Raw genomic sequence first — 18,277 nt, 5'->3', positions numbered from 1 at the left:
TTCTTAGATATATATTTTAATCTCTGTAAATTAAAATATTTACTTAATATTTGAAGTATTAAAACTTTGACCATTTCAAATTTCTCATTTCTATTATAACCCAAATTTTGAGGTGGAAAAAATAGAATTTTATTCATTTAAAATAAGTTTATATACAGCTTTTCAGGGGGGAGATCTTTTGGGTAATAATAGGTATATGTAGACCATGTTTCCAAAGTGTTTAAGTTATTGACATATCTATCATTGACATATAAAAGGCACTCTGCTTTAAAAAAAAAAATTACTTCTGTAGCCGGTAAGCATTCCACTGTAATAATCTACCCGTGTATTTGGGCTTCAGTCAGGTGTCAGGTAGTTCCTAAACAGTCACTCAAATGCCAGTTTTCATGTCCTGTGTGCCATACCACAGGGACAGGAATGGGTGGAGCCATCTCAGGATGGAGGACAGACTAGAAAGCAAACTGCCACTTTATAGCCCCTCTGTAGGTGGAGGTGGTAGAGAGTCCGTGAGGTCCAGATGGAGGTCAGGAGTAGAGAACTCCTGGCACTGAGCCTCATGGGTAGACTCTTGGTTGTTTATAAAATCTGACAGAGGCACATTAAATGAGTCAGGGGGTGGAGGGAATGGCTCTTGGATCTTGGAATGATGTTCTTCACACACGTGATTTAGGCCATCTGGAGATGGTTGGAGATTGGTAGAATCATTTGGTAGAGGAGGTACAACTATCATTGTGGGCTTGTCTGGTAGATTCTCATCCAAATCAAGAAGGGGAGGTGGCAGGGGCAGATCTGCATCATCTGAAGAAGACACAGCTGTACCAACTGTGGACCCATCAGCACTGTCTTCTGATAAACCATTTATTTGATCTTTTACATTCCCAGTCTTGAGGTTGCTGGTATCATTAATGTGTTCACTTGATTCAAACAGCTTAACTTCTAAATCATCTGCTAACAGTGTGCTTTTGCTTGGTTTCCAAGTCATAAGTGAAACAACTGATGCGCGTTTTGTGGATACCTCACTCTCTCTAATGTTATCCATACACATTTCTGGTGTTTCTCCATCAGCAAATGGAGACCTCCCTGCCCAATTTTGATCGTTTAAGACTGGCTTCCTCAAGTATTTCCACAGTATGATCATGAGAATAGCTACCAACATAGAAATTATAATTGTACCAATTAATATGGCAGCTATTGCATTGTGGTTGTTTTTATGAGCAGTTCCTTTGCCACTCGTTGGTTCTGAAGTGAGTGGTGGTGGTGGTGGTGGTGGTGTGTCCCTTGGTAAATAAACAGTTGGTGTTGATTTTGTGGGTCGATTATGAGTCGTTTGTAGTACTGGTTTTCCAGAAGAGGTAGGAGCAGGTGATGATGGCTGTTGTGTGGACGTATGGACAGAAGGTTTTGGTGGTGGTTTAGTAGAATTATAGGCAGAAGGTGATAGTTGATTGGTCAAAGTGAACCCAGATGGTGATGTTTGTGGGAAGGAGTTGTTGACTGCTGATACTGCTTGTCTGGTGATATTATAAGTAGGTGGTCTTGAAGAGACATAAACAGCTGGTGTTGCTCGTTCAGGAGTGATTTGGGCAGGTTGTACTTGTCTTCCAGTAGCAATGTTTTTGGATTTTGTTGTTTGACTCAAGGCATTCCCTGCTGTGCTTTGAGAATCAGTTGTAACATATAACATTGATGATGTAATTAAAGTAGACTGTGATTGCTGCTCTGTTGTAATTGCTTCTGTCTCTGAGAAAAACGTATTGTTCAGGTATTGACAAAGCAAAATGAAGACCAAATACTTGAATTCCATTTCAGATGTTTCCTCCTTACCAGTGATTTCACAATGAAAGAAAAAAAGAAAAAGAGTTAGCTATCACCTGGTATCTAATTACATTGGGCTCTTCATTACATTGCTTTTTAACATACAGTGGTTAGGCATTTGGTTAAATTTTACTCTGGTCGCTACTTAACACAGTGTAATGCTCCAGTTTATAGTATAGCATCTGCAGTTCCTGGAAAGTAATCTTAATTCTTTTCTTTTTTTTTTTAAATTTTTATTTTTTTGGTTTTTCTGAGACAGGGTTTCTCTGTATAGCCCTAGCTATCCTGGAATTCACTCTGTAGACCAGTCTGGCCTCAAACTCAGAAATCAGCCTACCTCTGCCTCCCAAGTGCTGGGATTAAAGGCATGTGCCACCACTGCCCGGCTGTAATCTTAATTCTTTTATAAAATCTTGTTTAATCTTGCAGACCCTCTAGGCTCCTCAGATGGCACTCCTTCATTTCATACTGTCCTGAGTGTGCAGGCTCACCTTCTGCCACAGGCTCTCTGCTTGCTTCACTGTCTGTTCTTAAGAATAAAGTGGTCTCCTCGAAGAGCGCACACACCAGTGACCATGGTGCCTTACACTGGTGTCTTATGTTCGTTCTCTCTCTCTCCTCACCACATTTGACCTTAATGACTGTTCCTTCACCAGTAATTCAGTTTTTCCTTCTGTACCACTTCAGTTAGATCTTTTTTGCTCCTGTCTCCTAAATATAGACACTAAGCATTCAATCTCTCTCTACCTTTCACTTTTCTCTGTTCTAATTCTGTAAGTTTCCACTCTGTCACCCTTGTGCTATAACTTCCAAACCCGCACATCCAGCCTGAACCTCTTTTGTTCCGAGTCCATTTGTGTAAGGTCTTTGTGAACAGAACACGTCATATGTATATATCTCAATCAGAAAATTCAGTAGATCCAGTCCCAAGGGGATCTCACACCTCTAGTCTGTAGAGGCAGCAGCGCACGTGTACATACACTCACACATAGACACACACATACACACACACACACACACACACACAGAGAGAGAGAGAGAGAGAGAGAGAGGGAGGGGGGAGGGAGGGAGGGAGAAAGTTAAAAATAAAATCTGAAAGACAAAACAAAAACCAAGAAAATCCTAAAGTGATTCAAGTCTCTCTAACCCAGTTGATCAAGTAAGTACCATTACTGCCTTCATTCTGATACTGGACAACCACCTTTGTGTCAGACCCTGGTCTAGATCTGATAAATTTAAAATAAAAAAAGTTGCTTTCAAGTGTTTTAAATTCTTGTGGTAAAAATTAGCAGGTAAAAAGTAATCTCAGCCAGGCATGGTGGTGCACACCTTTAATCCAGGCAGAGGCAAGTAATCTCTGTGAATTTGAAGTAAGCCTGGTGTGCATAGTGAGTTCCAGGACAGCCAGTGCAACATAGAGAAACCCTGTCTTGAAAAACAAAAGTAATTACAATAATTTGATGTTTCCTCATACTTGGTAGATGAACAGAGGAACTGACTTGGCCTGGGAGAGCTTTGGAAAGGTTTCCCAGAGATTTAGAAGCAGATCTAAATCTTAGAATACTATAAAGAACTAGTTAAGCACACCTGTCTCCCAGCCCAAACAGTGTGCACAGGCACCTGGGCAGGGCTCAGCAGAGACTTGGCAGCTGTCTTTTGTGGGATGTCATAGATGCTGAAACTTTGAAGACTTAAGTTCCAAAGTCCCGGCTGTATACTGTCCACTGTGTATTGTTTTCAGTTGCCTTGCGCTCTAAAGTGACATTGTCAGCGCTGAGGATAAAGGGCTCTTCTGGACATCTCCAAGCACAGTGTCGGCTCTCTGAGATAACTGTACTATGTCTTAACAGTAAGGAAGGACAGTCTCAGACTGTTAGATGCTAGTTTCCATATATGATAAGAAATTAATTTTTCCAGGACTCTGAAGATACAATAAAAGGTTTTGGCAATTTGAGTAGTTATTTCTTTCCCCAGCTACCACTAGCATAATAGAATGATGAGGGCAAATGACGCCCTTCTTATCCATTCTCTCTCATTTGCTTTTGTGTTTTAAGACACTTGCCCTGTGTAGCCCTTGCTGAGATCCCTGGTTGCTGAGATCACATGCTTGGGCCAGAAGGACCTGGACTTACAAGAAAAGATAATTTTTTTTTCTTATTCTGTTCTTTCTTTAAATTTTCTCTCTCGTGCTTGAAGTCTAAAATTTAAAATAGCTCTCTGAAGTCCCTTGCCTAGTGCTGATAATTACCCTTAAATCATGCATGACCTGGTTGCTCCTTCACGTAAGGATACACGTCTCTGGAGAAAACCTTACAAACCAAGCTTTAACTTCCTTGGATACTCCCTAAACACATTAAATTATGCCATTTTTCCATCTTTAATGTATTCTTTTTTCTTTTTGGTCTAATGTTCTTCTCTGCTGACTAAATGTCTGAACCTGTTTTCATCTTGTAGACCTCAATTTAAATTCTCCTTCATAAACCCGGTTCTCTGACCACAGGCACAGATAGCTGTTCCCTGAGCCTCCTTGGCTGCCTGGCTGGTTTCTTCGGGTCCTTCTTTGTGGCTGTGCCTCATTCTTGCTTCTCCTCACCTGAATAGTTGTTTTTATTATGTTGTTTGCACATTTTCTATTATTATCTTGCCTAAAACGACATTATTTAAAAAACAGTTCCACAAAGGTAGAAAAAAAGAAAGAAAGAAAAATACCTTTATAGAGTCTGCTATATTTGTATATATTTGGTATATTTGTGACTTACTTATTTCATTTAACCTTCACAGAAGCAAATTAGAATGAGTCCAGCAGCTTATCTGGGTTATGTCTGTTAGTGACAACATGCGATTGTACCATGTGATTCTAAAGTCTGATTTGTTTCTCTTCTTGCACCTTTTCATGTATTCTACCATTCCCCGTGCCTTTCATTTTAGTTGCTTAGTAAACATTTAATCTGTGCCGGCCTCTTGGTTCATCACCATCTCACTTTTACTTTCTATTAAACCTTCTACCATAATATAAGCAGAGAAAAGAAAACTTAGTGAAATTCTGGGTTTATCCGTCTTTTAAGGTTCTTTATGGGAAACACTGAAATTTTGGGGAAGATATGAGGGTCTGACTCAGCTCTAGATGGTCATCATTTACACCATTCCACATAGTAATCTTATAGGTTAGTTACCCTTTAAAAAAAGAAAGCCCTGGTTAGAAAATGGCGTTCAGGAGTTTCTTTTTGTAAATGTTTTTAGAAAATGCTTTCCAAAGCAACAGAAGATACAGAATTGTCTCCAGCTAAAAATGTTTCCGCTTTTGTGACTTTACTTAAAATAAAGAAACCATACAGTTCCTCTTTTTAGTTAGCTGAAAAAGGAAATAGAGGAGGAACCAGCTAAAACAGGAGCAGAATTATAAAGCCCAGTTTGGTTTGTAAGATCAGCTCTGATAGGTTCATCACCTCTGATGGCAATAGGAAGCTAGAGGCTTCAGGGTGATGTTTTCACTTGTCAGCGGTCATCAAAGAAAACCCCACTTTTCAAATGGTGTCCCGCATTCTCCTGCTCAGCATTTCTGTCACGTTGCCCCCTGGGATCTGCCACAGTGGAATACTAGAACCTGTTAGAATCTTACTCAAGCAGCTCGAAATAGTCTAGAAAAGAAGCATCAAGACGAAAAGAAGAAATTTTGGGGGACAGGAAGCCTGACTCTTTTCAGATTTAATGAAGCTAGTTTTGTTACCTATAATACACAGCTTATTCAACATACTTGTCAACTATGTAACTGGTAGTTCCTAAATGTACACTGTTTCTGTAGAGAAAGGTGATGGTCAGCTGATTTGGGGCAAAGGATAAAAAAGGGATTAAAATTTATAGTAGACAGTAATGGTAATAAGAATAATTTTTTTCTTTTATAAAAAGGAGCACTAACAAGAAATTGTACAAAAAAATTTAGGATGCACTAGATATGTTGGAAAGGATCCATTGATTAGAAAAGATATTGAAGAAGAAGAAATGATTGGAAATTAGTTGCTTAGTAATTATCAGGAAGTTACTAAAGAAGACTGAAGTAGGCCAAATACAGTCAGAGAGAGAAAATTGACACAGGTGAAGAGGCTGTTGGGAATTGCCATTTCCTGTCACTGGCCTGTATGTGAGAGTAAGAATTAACAACAAAGAGCTGACCGCCCAGGACAGAGGCTAGATGACCCATCCTCGAACAGACTTTATTCCAGGCTCCATCTACTGCAAGGGCCTTCCCTTCAGCTTCCCCCCCACCCTCACTGTCCGACACAACCTAAAAGTAAGCCTGGCAACTACAGAGAATCTATGAATAGTCGATATATACAGAGAATCTATGGACAGTCGATACAGGGCCTTTCTTAGAAAGCCTTTAACCTCCTGGTCAGGAAAATCTTGATTTCTCAACCTTGTTCTAGCAATACTTTTCTCTATATTTAAAATCTGAGATTTAAATCTGCATTTTGGTTGTTTTAACTGTTTTTTTTTTTTTTAAGGAAAATGTACATATTTTTAGTGACTCCGGATGCAAGCTCAGTTACAATGAAATGGGACCTCCCTGGTGTTGGGCGTGTGCCTGTCACACACTGCCAGAGCTGGGGAGCATAGCTCAGGGCTACAGCAATTGTCTGCTGCCGTGCTCATGGCCCCCTTACCCCAAAGTTGCCTAAGTAAATTAATGCTGTTAAATTGGCTATCGCAAGAAATACAGCATTTTAATAAGGAGCTGATGAACTTTGGAAATCATTCCTTAGAAAAAAAGGTAAATGTAGATAGTTATGGTAAATTTGGTCTTTGAACTGTGCATGGTATCTTAGGCCTTTTAATTCCAGCACTGGAAGTAGAGGTTAAGTGGATCTCTGTGAATTTGAGGCCAGCCTGGTCTACTTAAGGAGGTCCAAACCAGCCAAGGTAGATAATGATACCCTGTCTCAAATAAACAAAGTATTAGGTCTTTCAGTTATTTTGATGTAAGAAAAATGAGTTATAGCTGGGTGTGGAGGCTCCTACCTTCATTCCTGGAGGCAGAGGCAGGGAGGTCTTGGAATGAGAGGCCAACCAGGTCTGCTTGTGGGTTCTAGGCTACCCAAGGTTACATTGTAGGGAGACCCTGTCCCCAAAAACCAAAACCAGTGGTGACAAGTAAAGTATAGTACACATGTGAGAGATAGGTACATAGTACTAGTGCTATCTCTAAACTAGTGAGATTTTTAAAACCATAACAGAAGAAACCAGAAAAGGATATCAATCTTGAATTACAAGTAGTGTTTTATGACCATTTTTAACCAATAATAATAGCTACCATTACTGAACACTAGAAAATTTCTGAGTAATAAGATTTATTTGTATGACCTAGGTAGTCATATTTTCATCTTCTAGGTTTTAAAAACAAAAAAATGAGAAGTTGGTTAACGTGGCAAACTGTCACGGCCCTAAGCGGTGGCACTAGTGTGAGACCATGCTGCTCTGAGCCTTTGACTTTTGCTACATGCTGGAGCCTTTGTAGAATTATGAACAAGAAAGGCTTTGTGGCAGAAAAAGCCTCCTGTAAGATCTCTGGTACTGTGTAAGTAACTTTGGGGCTAGGTTTACATAAAAGAAATGGAAAAGAAATACCAGGAAGCCCACATCAGTTTAGGAGTCTATGTGATCAGTTTAGGAGTTTTGAATAGTTAGCATATAAGTTGTCATAATTACAATATACTGAAAATTTTGTGATACTTCTTTAAAGATTGAGCATTAAAAGGCATCCGATGTATATTTAGCAAGTTCAGAATTACATCATACTTCTAATTAGAATTATGTAGGAACTTGTTGAAAACATAGCAGTAGTTGAACTTGAGACTAGCCTTGTTTTAGACAAATCTGAGCTCTAAAACATCTTTTATTTTTTTAAAAGCTTATGTAACATACTCAAACCAAGCCTGATGGCAGTGGTGGTGCACACCCTTATCCCAGCACTCAGGTGGCAGAGGCAGGCAGATCTCTGTGAGTTCAAGGCCAGCCTGATTACAGAAAGAGTTCCAGGACAGCTGGGGCTACATGGAGAAACCCGTCTTGAAAAACCAAAATAGATAGATAGATAGATAGATAGATAGATAGATAGATAGATAGATAGGCAGACTGACTGACTGCTATAATCAAAAGTTATGTTAATGAAGTACTGAAATAGGGTCTAACCCACTTGCAAATTTTTTTTGGGGGGGGAGATTGCAGGTCTTTGGAAGCTCAGTGCATTTTTATTTATTTTATTTGTGATTGTTCCATTTAGTCACAAGGCAAGTATCTTTTGTATATACTAACAAGCTTTTACAAAAAGTTCTTTCTGGGGATGTTTCTTTCTGCTTATATTCTTCACTAACAGGTCATCTCAGAGTGTGTGCCATAAGCACGCAAGTGAAGATGCACATACCCATTTTATCAGAGTATTTTTGCCTTATGGAACTTTTTAAATGACATAATAGTTATTTGTCATAATTATTACTTAAATATAAAATTTATTTTATACAAAAACCACATAGTAAGTATCCATCTAATTTCTCTTTAAGTTAAAATGAAGGTGACTGATTATGGTTTATAATCTAAAAGGGTTAGACAAAAATATTTTACGCCAATAATAGTAGTGAATGCTTTTAATCCCAGTACTTATGAGCGAGAAAGAAAGATCTGAGATAGAGGCTGGCCTGGTCTACATGTAAAAACACTGACTATTTAAAAAAAAATGGAAAAAAACTGATGAGATAATCTAAATCTATCTGAGTGAAAAGTCTGTGTAGAAAGTAAATTAGACTCTGTTCCTTCTCTTTATTATAGTGCCAGGGACCAAACCCAGGGCCTTATACATGTTGGGCAGGCTCTGCCTCAACCCTAGAAGTTTTAAACAGTATTTTAGAGATTGTAAATTTAGTCAAAGTCTATAGAATTTTATTTTATTTTTAACTCTTGGCTTACTTAAAATTATTAAAGTGATGTTAACAAATAGTTTGACTGAGTAAACTTCAAAGGGCTGATAATATTAAAATCTTGATAAAAATCTTTCAGACAGTATCAGCCCTAAGTATAAGTTTATAAAATTCTACACAGCAGAAATACAGAAACTCTCTGTAGACATCTTTAAGCTGTGGAGAGCTGAATTCAGCTAACTATAAAACACTAATGATGTTTTGGTTTTTAAAATAAATAAGCAAAACTGAAATCAGAAATCAGAGGGCCTGTGTCAGGGTGTGCTTACCTGTGAACTTCTTTCGCAGAATGTAAATTCTTGTTCTAACCGAACATGTTGGTGAATTGGCTGAGAAAGCAAAGGGGTGTTTCAGTGCAGATTAAAAATGGTCCTCTAGCACACTGAGATGGCTTCTGTGCAGCAGAGGAAGTTTATCAATAGCAGTTACAGGAAGTGCAATATACCACAGAATGACTAAGAAGTGTGCTTCTTCAACAGAGCTTATTTTGAAACACAATCTATATAACTTAAATGCTTGTAGCTGATGTTTGTAGCTGATCCCTTACTCTCCAGTCATGTGGTTATAAAAATTTAGGACAGAGTCTTACCTAAAAAATTATCTATTCTGATGTAAATTCTGAGGGAGATTTCTTATTGGAAGAAATGAGTGTTGTTTAAATCTTAGGCAAGAGAATGCTCTTCTCAGTCACCATTTCCTCCTCTGAAGAAATTATTTTGGAATATTGTAAGTACTGGAAAAGATAATGCCTTGAATGGTAGGTAAGCGTGCATGTGAGTGCCAGTCCTTTACTGCTAGCACCCAAGGGCAGTATAGGCAGAACCTAAATAAAACTGTAATTAGGTTATTCTCACCACTTTGATTTTGGTAGTGTGGGTCTCACATACTGGGCACAATTCTACCAATGTGCTGTATATTTGCCTGAATGCTTCCTTTAAAAAGAAGACATTTTATTTTGATGTATATATAGGCCACATATGCATGAGTACCCTCTGTAACCAGAAGCTGAGATGCTCTTGGTGGTGAACTGCCTGGACACAGGTGATGGGCAACCGAACTCAGTGCACTTAACTATTACGCTGTCTCTCTAGTTCCCCTAATACTTTCCAAATAAGCTGACTAAGCCAAGTCTATTGAAGAATATGAGTGTCTCTGAAAGAAAGTTTCTTTAAGCAGGTCTTTCTCTAGCCTCTTCCTCATCTGAAAAGTGAAAATTGCAATCCTTAACTTATTATGGGATGTAAATAAAAGTAAACACCTCCTGTGGCACAGTATAGCAGACACAGTAAATGCCAACATGTCGATCAGTGTCCCTAGTCACTGCCAAGGAACATAGATTACTGTGACTTAGTTCTTAACCTGAAGGGACTTAAAAGTAATAGAATGTAATAAAAATGTTATAAAAAAGCTTTTTAATTGGAGGGATAAAATATTGTTTATTTTTGAGAACAGAGTATCATTGTATGACCTAGATTGGCCTTGAACTTTCCATCTTCCTGTTTCAGCCTCCCAAATGCTGGGATTACAGGCTTGTGCCACTATCACATCCTGCTGTTGTAAAGCTTTTAATTTGCTATTTTAATTTACTTTTAAATCTTTAGATTAAGATGGTAATCATTATATCCAGGAGTAGAAAATAAAAGTGGTTTTGTACAAAAATAACTTAGGAAACTTTGACTCTGTAGAGATCTTTACTCTTTTTTTTTTCATAAGTTCCCCTTAAGGTATCATTCTTAGGATGTGTGCTTAAAAATCAACTATTGAGTGATAGATTTTTAATATTCCTGAAGTACATAAAAGTCTTCTGTTTATTTGAAAATATTTGACAAACAGGTTTAATATGGAAGGACTTTTCTGTCTTTAGAAAGAGGTTATTTTGTTTTAATTTTCTCTGACAAGTATTTGTTTATAACAAATTAACTATGAGGATAACTGAGTTATCATTCTTCGTCAGCCACCCAACCTCATCTTTAATTGCAGAAAAATAGAGCACTGGCCGAAGTCATTTCCAATCAGGACTGCTTTACCCTTGAAAAGACAAGCAAAGACTGGCATAATGATGCATGCCTGTAATCTCAACATTTTGGAGGTAGATCAGGAGGCTCCAGTGTGTTGGAGATCGTTAAACACAGGGACTTTGGGGCCAACATGAGTTACAGAACAAATAAAACCCTCACTCCACCCACAGACTTTATAACAGCAAAAGGACTAGAGCAGAGCAACTGGAAGAGATGTAAGAGAAAGAAAGATACTGGTCCAAGGATCTGCTAGCCATCGTGTGCCTTAATTTTCATTTTGGACACTTTGCTTTATCTGATGTAACGTGGTTATGACTTACTGTTTAGGGAGATGAACTAATTTTTTAACTAGTAGTAAATTTATAAGAAAATTTGTATCAGCAGTTAAGATCACTGACTGCTTTTCCAAACAACCAAGTTCAGCTCCTGGCACCCACATAGCAGCTCATAACCATCTGCAATTCCAGTCCCAGGGAGGATCTGGTGCCCTCTTTTTGCCTCTGTGGGCACCAGACACATATGTAGTACATAGACACATATGCACGCAAAATACCCATACACACTAAAAAGAAAGAAATTAATTTGATTTCATGTGCCCCTCAACACACAGTTCATTTAAAGATGTAACCCAGAATTTAAAGTAACAGTTTGACAGAAGTGAATGTGATGGTCAAGGGTAACACCATCTAGGAGGTTAGAAAGAAACACCCAGTACTTGACCTGAAAGTCAGCTCATGATAACTGGAATGAGGGCATGAGAGTTAGGGGCTGACATTTTTATTTGGTTCTGATGTGTAGCCAGGATGAGTCACTAAGAGGGAAATGTTAAGGGTCTTAATAGTAAAGGGCACTTGCTGCTCTTGTAGAGTGCCTAAGTGTAGCACCTACCTGGCAAGTCACAGCTGTTTGTAATTCCAGTTCCAGGGGATCTTGAAGGCCCTTTTCTGGTCTTCAAGGGTACTTCATGAACATTGTGCATAGACATACATGCGGGCAAAACACTCACAAAATAAATAAAAATCCTTAATTTTTTTTTTTTTTAAAAAAGGAACATACCGGGCTAGAGAGATGGTCAGAGGTTAGGAGCACTCACTGCTCTTCTAGAGGTCCAGAGTTCAATTCCCAGCAACCACATGGTGGCTCACAACCATCTGTAATGAGATCTGGTGACCTCTTCTAGCCTACAGGCATACATGCAGGCAGAATGCTGGATATATAATGAATGAATGAATGAATGAATGAATGAATCTATATTTTACAAAAAGGAACATACTAACTACTCTTGCAAAGACCCAGGTTCAGCTCCCAGTACTCACATCATCACCTGGAACTCCAGCTCCAAAGCGATAGTAAATAAACTAGATTCTGTGAGCACCTAAACTTGCAAATGTACACACATACTTCACTTTTTTTTTAAAAGATTTATTTATTATATGTAAGTACACTGTAACTGTCTTTAGACACCCTAGAAGAGGGCGTCAGATCTCATTACGGATGGTTGTGAGCCACCATGTAGTTGCTGGGATTTGAACTCAGGACCTTCAGAAGAGCAGTTGGTGCTCTTAACCACTGAGCCATCCCACCAGCCCCATACTTCACTTTGTTTTATTCATGCTTCTCTGGAGAGTAAAAGTGAAAGCTGATAATATGTAAGTTACTTAGCATCCTTAGACTCTAAACATTGGCCAACTTTAAGGCATTTGTTATGTTTGGTTGTTAATTAATGCTTAAGACAGGGTGCAGGCCAGGCTAGTCTCAAACTCAGAAAACCTCTGATTTGAGCTTCCAAAATGTTGGGGATACAGGTCGGTGCTACCACACATGGCTGGTGCTTTTTATTAATCTTCTAGAAAATTGTATATACAAAATATAAACGCTACTCTTTTTGGAAAAGTTACTTTATGTACATGTTTGTGTACCATGTGTATGCCTGGTACCCAAAGGAAGCCACAATCCCTTGGAACTGGCGTTGCAGCCAGCTCTGAGGCTTGTGTGAGTGCTAGGAATAGAACCAGGGTCCTCGGGAAGAACAGTCAATGCCCTCCTCCCTGCTGAGCCACCTCTCCAGTTCCTTCAGATGTTATTCTTGAACACTAAAATGTTTTTATATTTATTCATAGTCTTCTGTTGTGGGCATGAATCTCATCTATTTTGGTTGTGTTGTTTTTCTTATTTTTATAACATTCTAAAACAACATAAATGAGACATACATAGTCAGCTTTGTTCTAAAGCCTGTTTTCATTTATTGTACAAAATTAAGTTTTAATGTGTTATGTATAGTAGAAAAGCACTTTTGTCTTGTGCCATATGTGAAAGAGATGTAGCCTAACATTAGCTGTGCTAAGATACCAACTGGTGCGGGTTCTCTCTCATCCAGTGAGAATGTACCATTGCATTACACAGTTGAATTCTATGGGTTAGGAATTTGACTTCTGCTAGGCATTGTGGCATTTGCTTGGCTCTAAGGGTTTAATAGAACTCTTCCAAGTTCAAGTACATTCAGACATCCATACATACAGAGGTCATCCATTACTGAACAAGAGTATTTAGTTATTTCTATTAGTTTCTTCAGCTGTTGTTGTTTTATTTACTTTCTTAAAAATATGAAGTATGAAACAGAAGTAAAACTTGAGCAGGCATACATCTCCTTTTCTGGTCTCTTTGATGCTAAACAAACAGCACGCCAGACTTTTGCTCATCTGAGCAAACACGGATGTGAAATGCCGCCAGCCAGCTTTATTTTTAACTCAGCCTTCCTCATTGCTGCTTTGCATTTCCCTTTCCAAACCTTGGCCTAGTTGAGCTTTTCAGTTCCTTCTTCAAGCTTCCTTTCCCGGGCAGCTGTAAGCACACCAGTCGATTGCATCAGGAGGTTGGGGCCTGTGAGCTCCTTTGCTCTTTTCCAAGTGTCCGATTCAGCAGTCCAGAGCCCACTGCTTGCCAGAAAGTCACCGTTGCTCCGGGGCTGGCGCTTGCCTACTTGTTTTGACCTTTTAAGAGATGAGACTTTGTTTGCCAGAACCACAGTTGATAGAAATAGAAAGGTACAGATAAGGAAAAGCACTGCAATTACAATTAAGCAAATTAGCATGGCTGTGTTGCTGGTGTTCTCCTCACAGACTTCCTTTTTAAAAGTATCCCCCTGACTTTTCATCTCTGCTGTTGGAGAACTGTTTCTGAAGGCACGGGGCGTGGAGAACTTGAGTGTAGATGTAGCAGCTAAAGGCACAGTGGGAGATGATGCAGGCCTGTCTGTGGCACTCACCTTGTGACCCACTGCAGGAGTGACAAAGTTCATGTTCTCACTTGTATGTCTGCTCGGGCCATTTTGATTACTGGAACCTGAGGCAGTGATACTGTTAGCTGACAGATGTGTATAGTTTGCTTTTGTTCCAGGAGACGAGGACCACACTGTTGTCATCAGGAAAACAAGATGCAGGCACTGTCCTGTGTGCTCCATCCCTACTGGTACACTGGTATCTGTTGAGACAGCAATGTCAGTTGTTAGTTTGTGGAAGAACTGTGTCTGGCACATGAAGTAATTGTAGTTAATAGGCTGCACTTGAGATAGCACAAGAACACCAGAGAGCCATGCCTACCTTTTGCTATTGGATTCTTCTCAACTGAATTTTCATTTCTGTTCTTAGATTGTACATAAAAATTAAAAATTCTGTCGTACATGCTGATGCTGTAAGTTAGCATTATAGACATGTTGACCATGTTTAACCCTGCACTATAGCTCTACATTCTCCCTTTTAAGGGCGTGCCCGGGGCCTCAGCTTGTAGTCAGATGCTTCTCCTTTCGTGCTGTGCTTCCTCTTTGACAGCTCCTTCTTCCTGAAGTGTCCATCTTCTGAGAAGCACGGCTCATTTTGAAGTAAAGGAGAACGTGGCCTTGAAAGTTTTGTTTCAAGTTTTAAAAGATATCACAAGTGGCCTGTGTGTGTGTGTGTGTGTGTGTGTGTGTGTGTGTGTGTGTATGGCAGAGGGAGGGCAGAGGTTTGGTGGAGCCTGAGAGCAAGTGTACGCCAGTGAGAATTTGAAGGCGTTTGTCCTCTGCAGTGCGATGCTAACTACACTAAGCAGCTCGAGGGTCCCTGTCCTAGAGTGCAGCTCTGTTGCAGTATCTGACTGTAGCTTTCCAGAGGTATAGAAAGGTGGCTACCCTTGTTGCCAGTTTGTAACTGACATCTTTTTCTCCCTTAACAGAAATGAACAAAAGAAATTATAGAGAAAAATAAAAAGGAATCACTCATCAGGCTCCTGGGGCCTGAGAACACAGTGCCTGACAGAGCAGCTCATCTTAACTTAGAAGGCAGAAACTCAGCAGCCAGGGTGCAGCCTTGTAGTAGCTCAGCCCTCATCCCACCCCGACTCCCAAAACTGAAGTTTAGTTTGGGGCTCAGAGCTTCCTAGAAGCCAGTGCGTAAAAGGACAAACTTTTGTTCTTAGCTCTTGTTACCAGCCATCTGCTTAGAGGTCCCCCTGGGGCTGTCATGTCTGCCCCAAGTACAGCTAACCTAGCAAGAGACATTTGGTTAAACCTTTAGTGAAGTGAGTTGTTTCTTCTCTTTAAAAGATCAACCTACCTCTGCCTCCTGAGTTCTGGAATCAATGTTGGGTTGTCAGGACCAGCTGAGGTGTTTATAATACTACACCTGTTCTCCAGAGTAACTCTTGAAAGAATATTTTATTCAGAGCATAAGTGAGAGGAGACTGAGAAACACTAGATTGTTCTAAGACTTAATGAGTGTAGGTGTCTTGTTAAGCACCCTGTGTGTTTTATAGATGTTACTTTCAAACTTGAATATGTGGAGGAGTCTTTTTTTTTTTTTCAGGTCTAGGTTAGGGCCTAAGATTCTGTCTCTAAACTACTTCTAAGTAGTACAGATACCACCCTTCTAGTCACACTTGAGCCTGGGAGGTTTACTCTGGTATAATATATGCCATTTGACAACATTGGAATGCTAATAAAATGCAAAAGTTGAGATTAACAGATAAGATACACTAAGTTGCACCGACAAAAATAGCATATAGTAAATGATGCTAGTTAGAAACTGTATTTTGATTAATATTTTATACTAAGAGTGGAGAGGGGAAAACCCCGAGTGTTCTGGGATCCAGATGACTATTGGGATTATGACTGCTGGTGATGCTTAAAGATACCCTGCACTGACTTCTGTGTGGTTGTAGTTCGCGTCAGTCTTCAAGTCAAATAATAGGATTCTCTGGATACTTCATAAGTCAGTCACATACCCCCCAAACGAGCACTTTAAATTGATTTAGTGAGAAATGTCCATCCTTTTCTACCAGAGTAGACTTAAGCATTCAATGTTAAAATGACTTAATGTAAGTTATTTTAATCACATTAGTTCACATCACAGTATTCTACACGCTATCCGTGTACCACAGAACAACATAATAGATCTGCTGTTGATTGTCTTCAGCCAGATGTGCTGTCATGCCCCAGTAAACAAGCTGCTGCCGACAGAGACTCTCCTTTGCTTACAACTGCCTGAGAATAGACACTGTTCCTATTTTATGCCCCAGAGGCCAGGTTGGTTTAGCAAAGTTTCGATTTTCTGGTTTTGGTTTTTGTCTTATCATTTTTAATCAGATTTGTAATTCCTAAGCTGTAATAATAATGTATTTCCTTAATTTAAAAACAAAACAAAAAAACCCAAAGCTTTTCAACTCATTTGAGTACAAACTCAAGACCGTACTCATCTTGATTTAAATTCCATATTAATAACTATAAATTTTCCTAGCTCTTATTGATTATGCTGTTCATTTTAATTTTTCATAATGGAATAGAAAAAAAGATTCTACATTGATAGATATATGTATACATCTTTGAAAAGACACTTCTTCTCCACTAACCTGAACAAAATTGTAAGTTTAAAGCCACATGTGCCACCTACCTTCAGGAGCGCTCTGTCCAAACCTTTACTTAATGAGCCACTTTGTTCTTCTCTTCTTATTTTAAGTAGAATAGTTTGGAGACTATGAAACTTAAATCTGCAGGGTTTTCTTAAGAGGATATGTACAGCTAGCTTTCCACTTTTAAAACCAAACCACAGATGACACATTTCCTTTCCGCTGCAACTCAAATACATGTCACGGGGAAAGCAAAGACTGACTTGTCCAGTTGGCAAAGGGATGACAAGAGGCTTTGTAGCACCAGTCTCCACCCCCAGAATGGGGAGGGCTTTCTACTTTCTCTCTCTCTCTCTCTCTCTCTCTCTCTCTCTCTCTCTCTCTCTCTCTCTCTCACACACACACACACACACACACACACACACACACACACACCTATGGTTTATTGCTTATGCCTTCTGCTTTTGAAATTAGTATTATTCATTGGAAATTACATGATGACATCTATAATGTAGCATTAAAATCACTTTTCTAATTTTATTTTATATCACAGACTGATTTGAAAACATAAATGTGGAGTCCTTGGAGGTGTTTGTCAGCTAGGAGCTTCAGTCCCACACATCACAACCGTTTCAAGCTGGGAACTGCAGCACTGATTTGAGCAGAATTTGGGCCAGAGAATGCTGGCGGGGTGTGGTGTGTGCAGTTTCTGGCATCGCCTCAGATTAGACACGTCTGGAGTAGATTACGTTGTCTTCTGTGAAATCATATAGACACCCCGGATGGTCTCCTTAGCTCTGCTGATGGCACAGAGCCTGGGTCACAGCAGATCCTCTCATTCCTCTCATCCTAGGCTCCTCCCTTGAGGTTTTCTGGTGTGCTTGTTTCCTCACTAGCCCCCGAGCCCGTCCGTCCATCCATCACGCGTCTCTAATGCTGTCTTGGAGCACGCACCCCTTTTGTTCTACTGAGCACCACACTGATCAACTGGCTCAGGAGACATTTCCTTAAAAAATGAACACTTTTAATTTATATAATTTAAATTTTTATTTATTTTTATGGTGTCACTGGATGTGATCCCAGTTATCTATGCCTACCATTATATAGGTTTTGATGTCACCAGGTTTGTATCTATGCCTACCTTTATATAGGTTTTGATGTCACCAGGTTTGCATGACAAGAACCTGCTGAGCCATCTCTCTCTGACCTTCTCTCCTATTTATTTTGAGTCAGGTTCATTAAGTTGCCCATGGTAGCTTTGAATATTTTAGGGTTTTGTTGGTTTTCTTTTTTTTTCTCTTCTCTCACAATACATCCCAACCATAGCTTACCCTCCCTCCTTTCCTCAGTCCTCCCCTACACCTCCCTCTTCCCCAGATCCATTGCTCCTCCACTTTCCTTCAAAAGAGAGCAGGCCTGAAACAGGTTGTCATGCAGTTGAGACTAGCCTAGAACAGCATGTAGCTGAGGATGGCCTGCCTGTATGATCATCCTGCCTTGCTCCCATGTGCTGGGGTCACAGACTGTACCCCACATCCATCTAAGTGCTCGGGATTGAGCCCAGCTTTCCTATAGCCACCAAGCAAGTACTTAGCCGAC

The 18,277-nt window shown here is 39.6% G+C and overlaps 3 protein-coding genes across 5 annotated transcripts in view; 1 reads left to right on the top strand and 2 right to left on the bottom strand.

Annotated features, from left to right (window-relative positions):
• Positions 1-18,277, top strand: part of Nf1 (neurofibromin 1) — a 256,323-nt gene that overhangs the window by 187,998 nt on the left and 50,048 nt on the right. The window lies entirely within an intron of this gene.
• Positions 267-9,186, bottom strand: Evi2b (ecotropic viral integration site 2B). The gene is made up of 2 exons (XM_052196157.1): positions 9,053-9,186; positions 267-1,819 (listed from the first exon to the last, which is right to left on the bottom strand). Exon 2 carries the CDS (start codon positions 1,802-1,804, stop codon positions 470-472), a length of 1,335 nt encoding a protein of 444 aa, XP_052052117.1. The 5' UTR covers positions 1,805-1,819; positions 9,053-9,186; the 3' UTR covers positions 267-469.
• Evi2a (ecotropic viral integration site 2A) lies at positions 13,021-16,953 on the bottom strand. The gene is made up of 2 exons (XM_052196159.1): positions 16,723-16,953; positions 13,021-14,281 (listed from the first exon to the last, which is right to left on the bottom strand). The coding sequence occupies exon 2, from the start codon at positions 14,259-14,261 to the stop codon at positions 13,596-13,598; it is 666 nt and encodes a 221-aa protein (XP_052052119.1). The 5' UTR covers positions 14,262-14,281; positions 16,723-16,953; the 3' UTR covers positions 13,021-13,595.

Source organism: Apodemus sylvaticus, chromosome 10, assembly GCF_947179515.1.
Source record: "Apodemus sylvaticus chromosome 10, mApoSyl1.1, whole genome shotgun sequence".
NCBI classification, from domain to species: Eukaryota; Metazoa; Chordata; class Mammalia; order Rodentia; family Muridae; genus Apodemus; species Apodemus sylvaticus.
This window is presented reverse-complemented; position numbering and strand designations above follow the sequence as displayed.

What these genes read in the sequence shown, in the direction of transcription:
- Evi2a (XM_052196159.1), bottom strand. Translation starts at nt 14,261, where the DNA reads ATGGAGCACACAGGACAGTGCCTGCATCTTGTTTTCCTGATGACAACA.
- Evi2b (XM_052196157.1), bottom strand. Translation starts at nt 1,804, where the DNA reads ATGGAATTCAAGTATTTGGTCTTCATTTTGCTTTGTCAATACCTGAAC.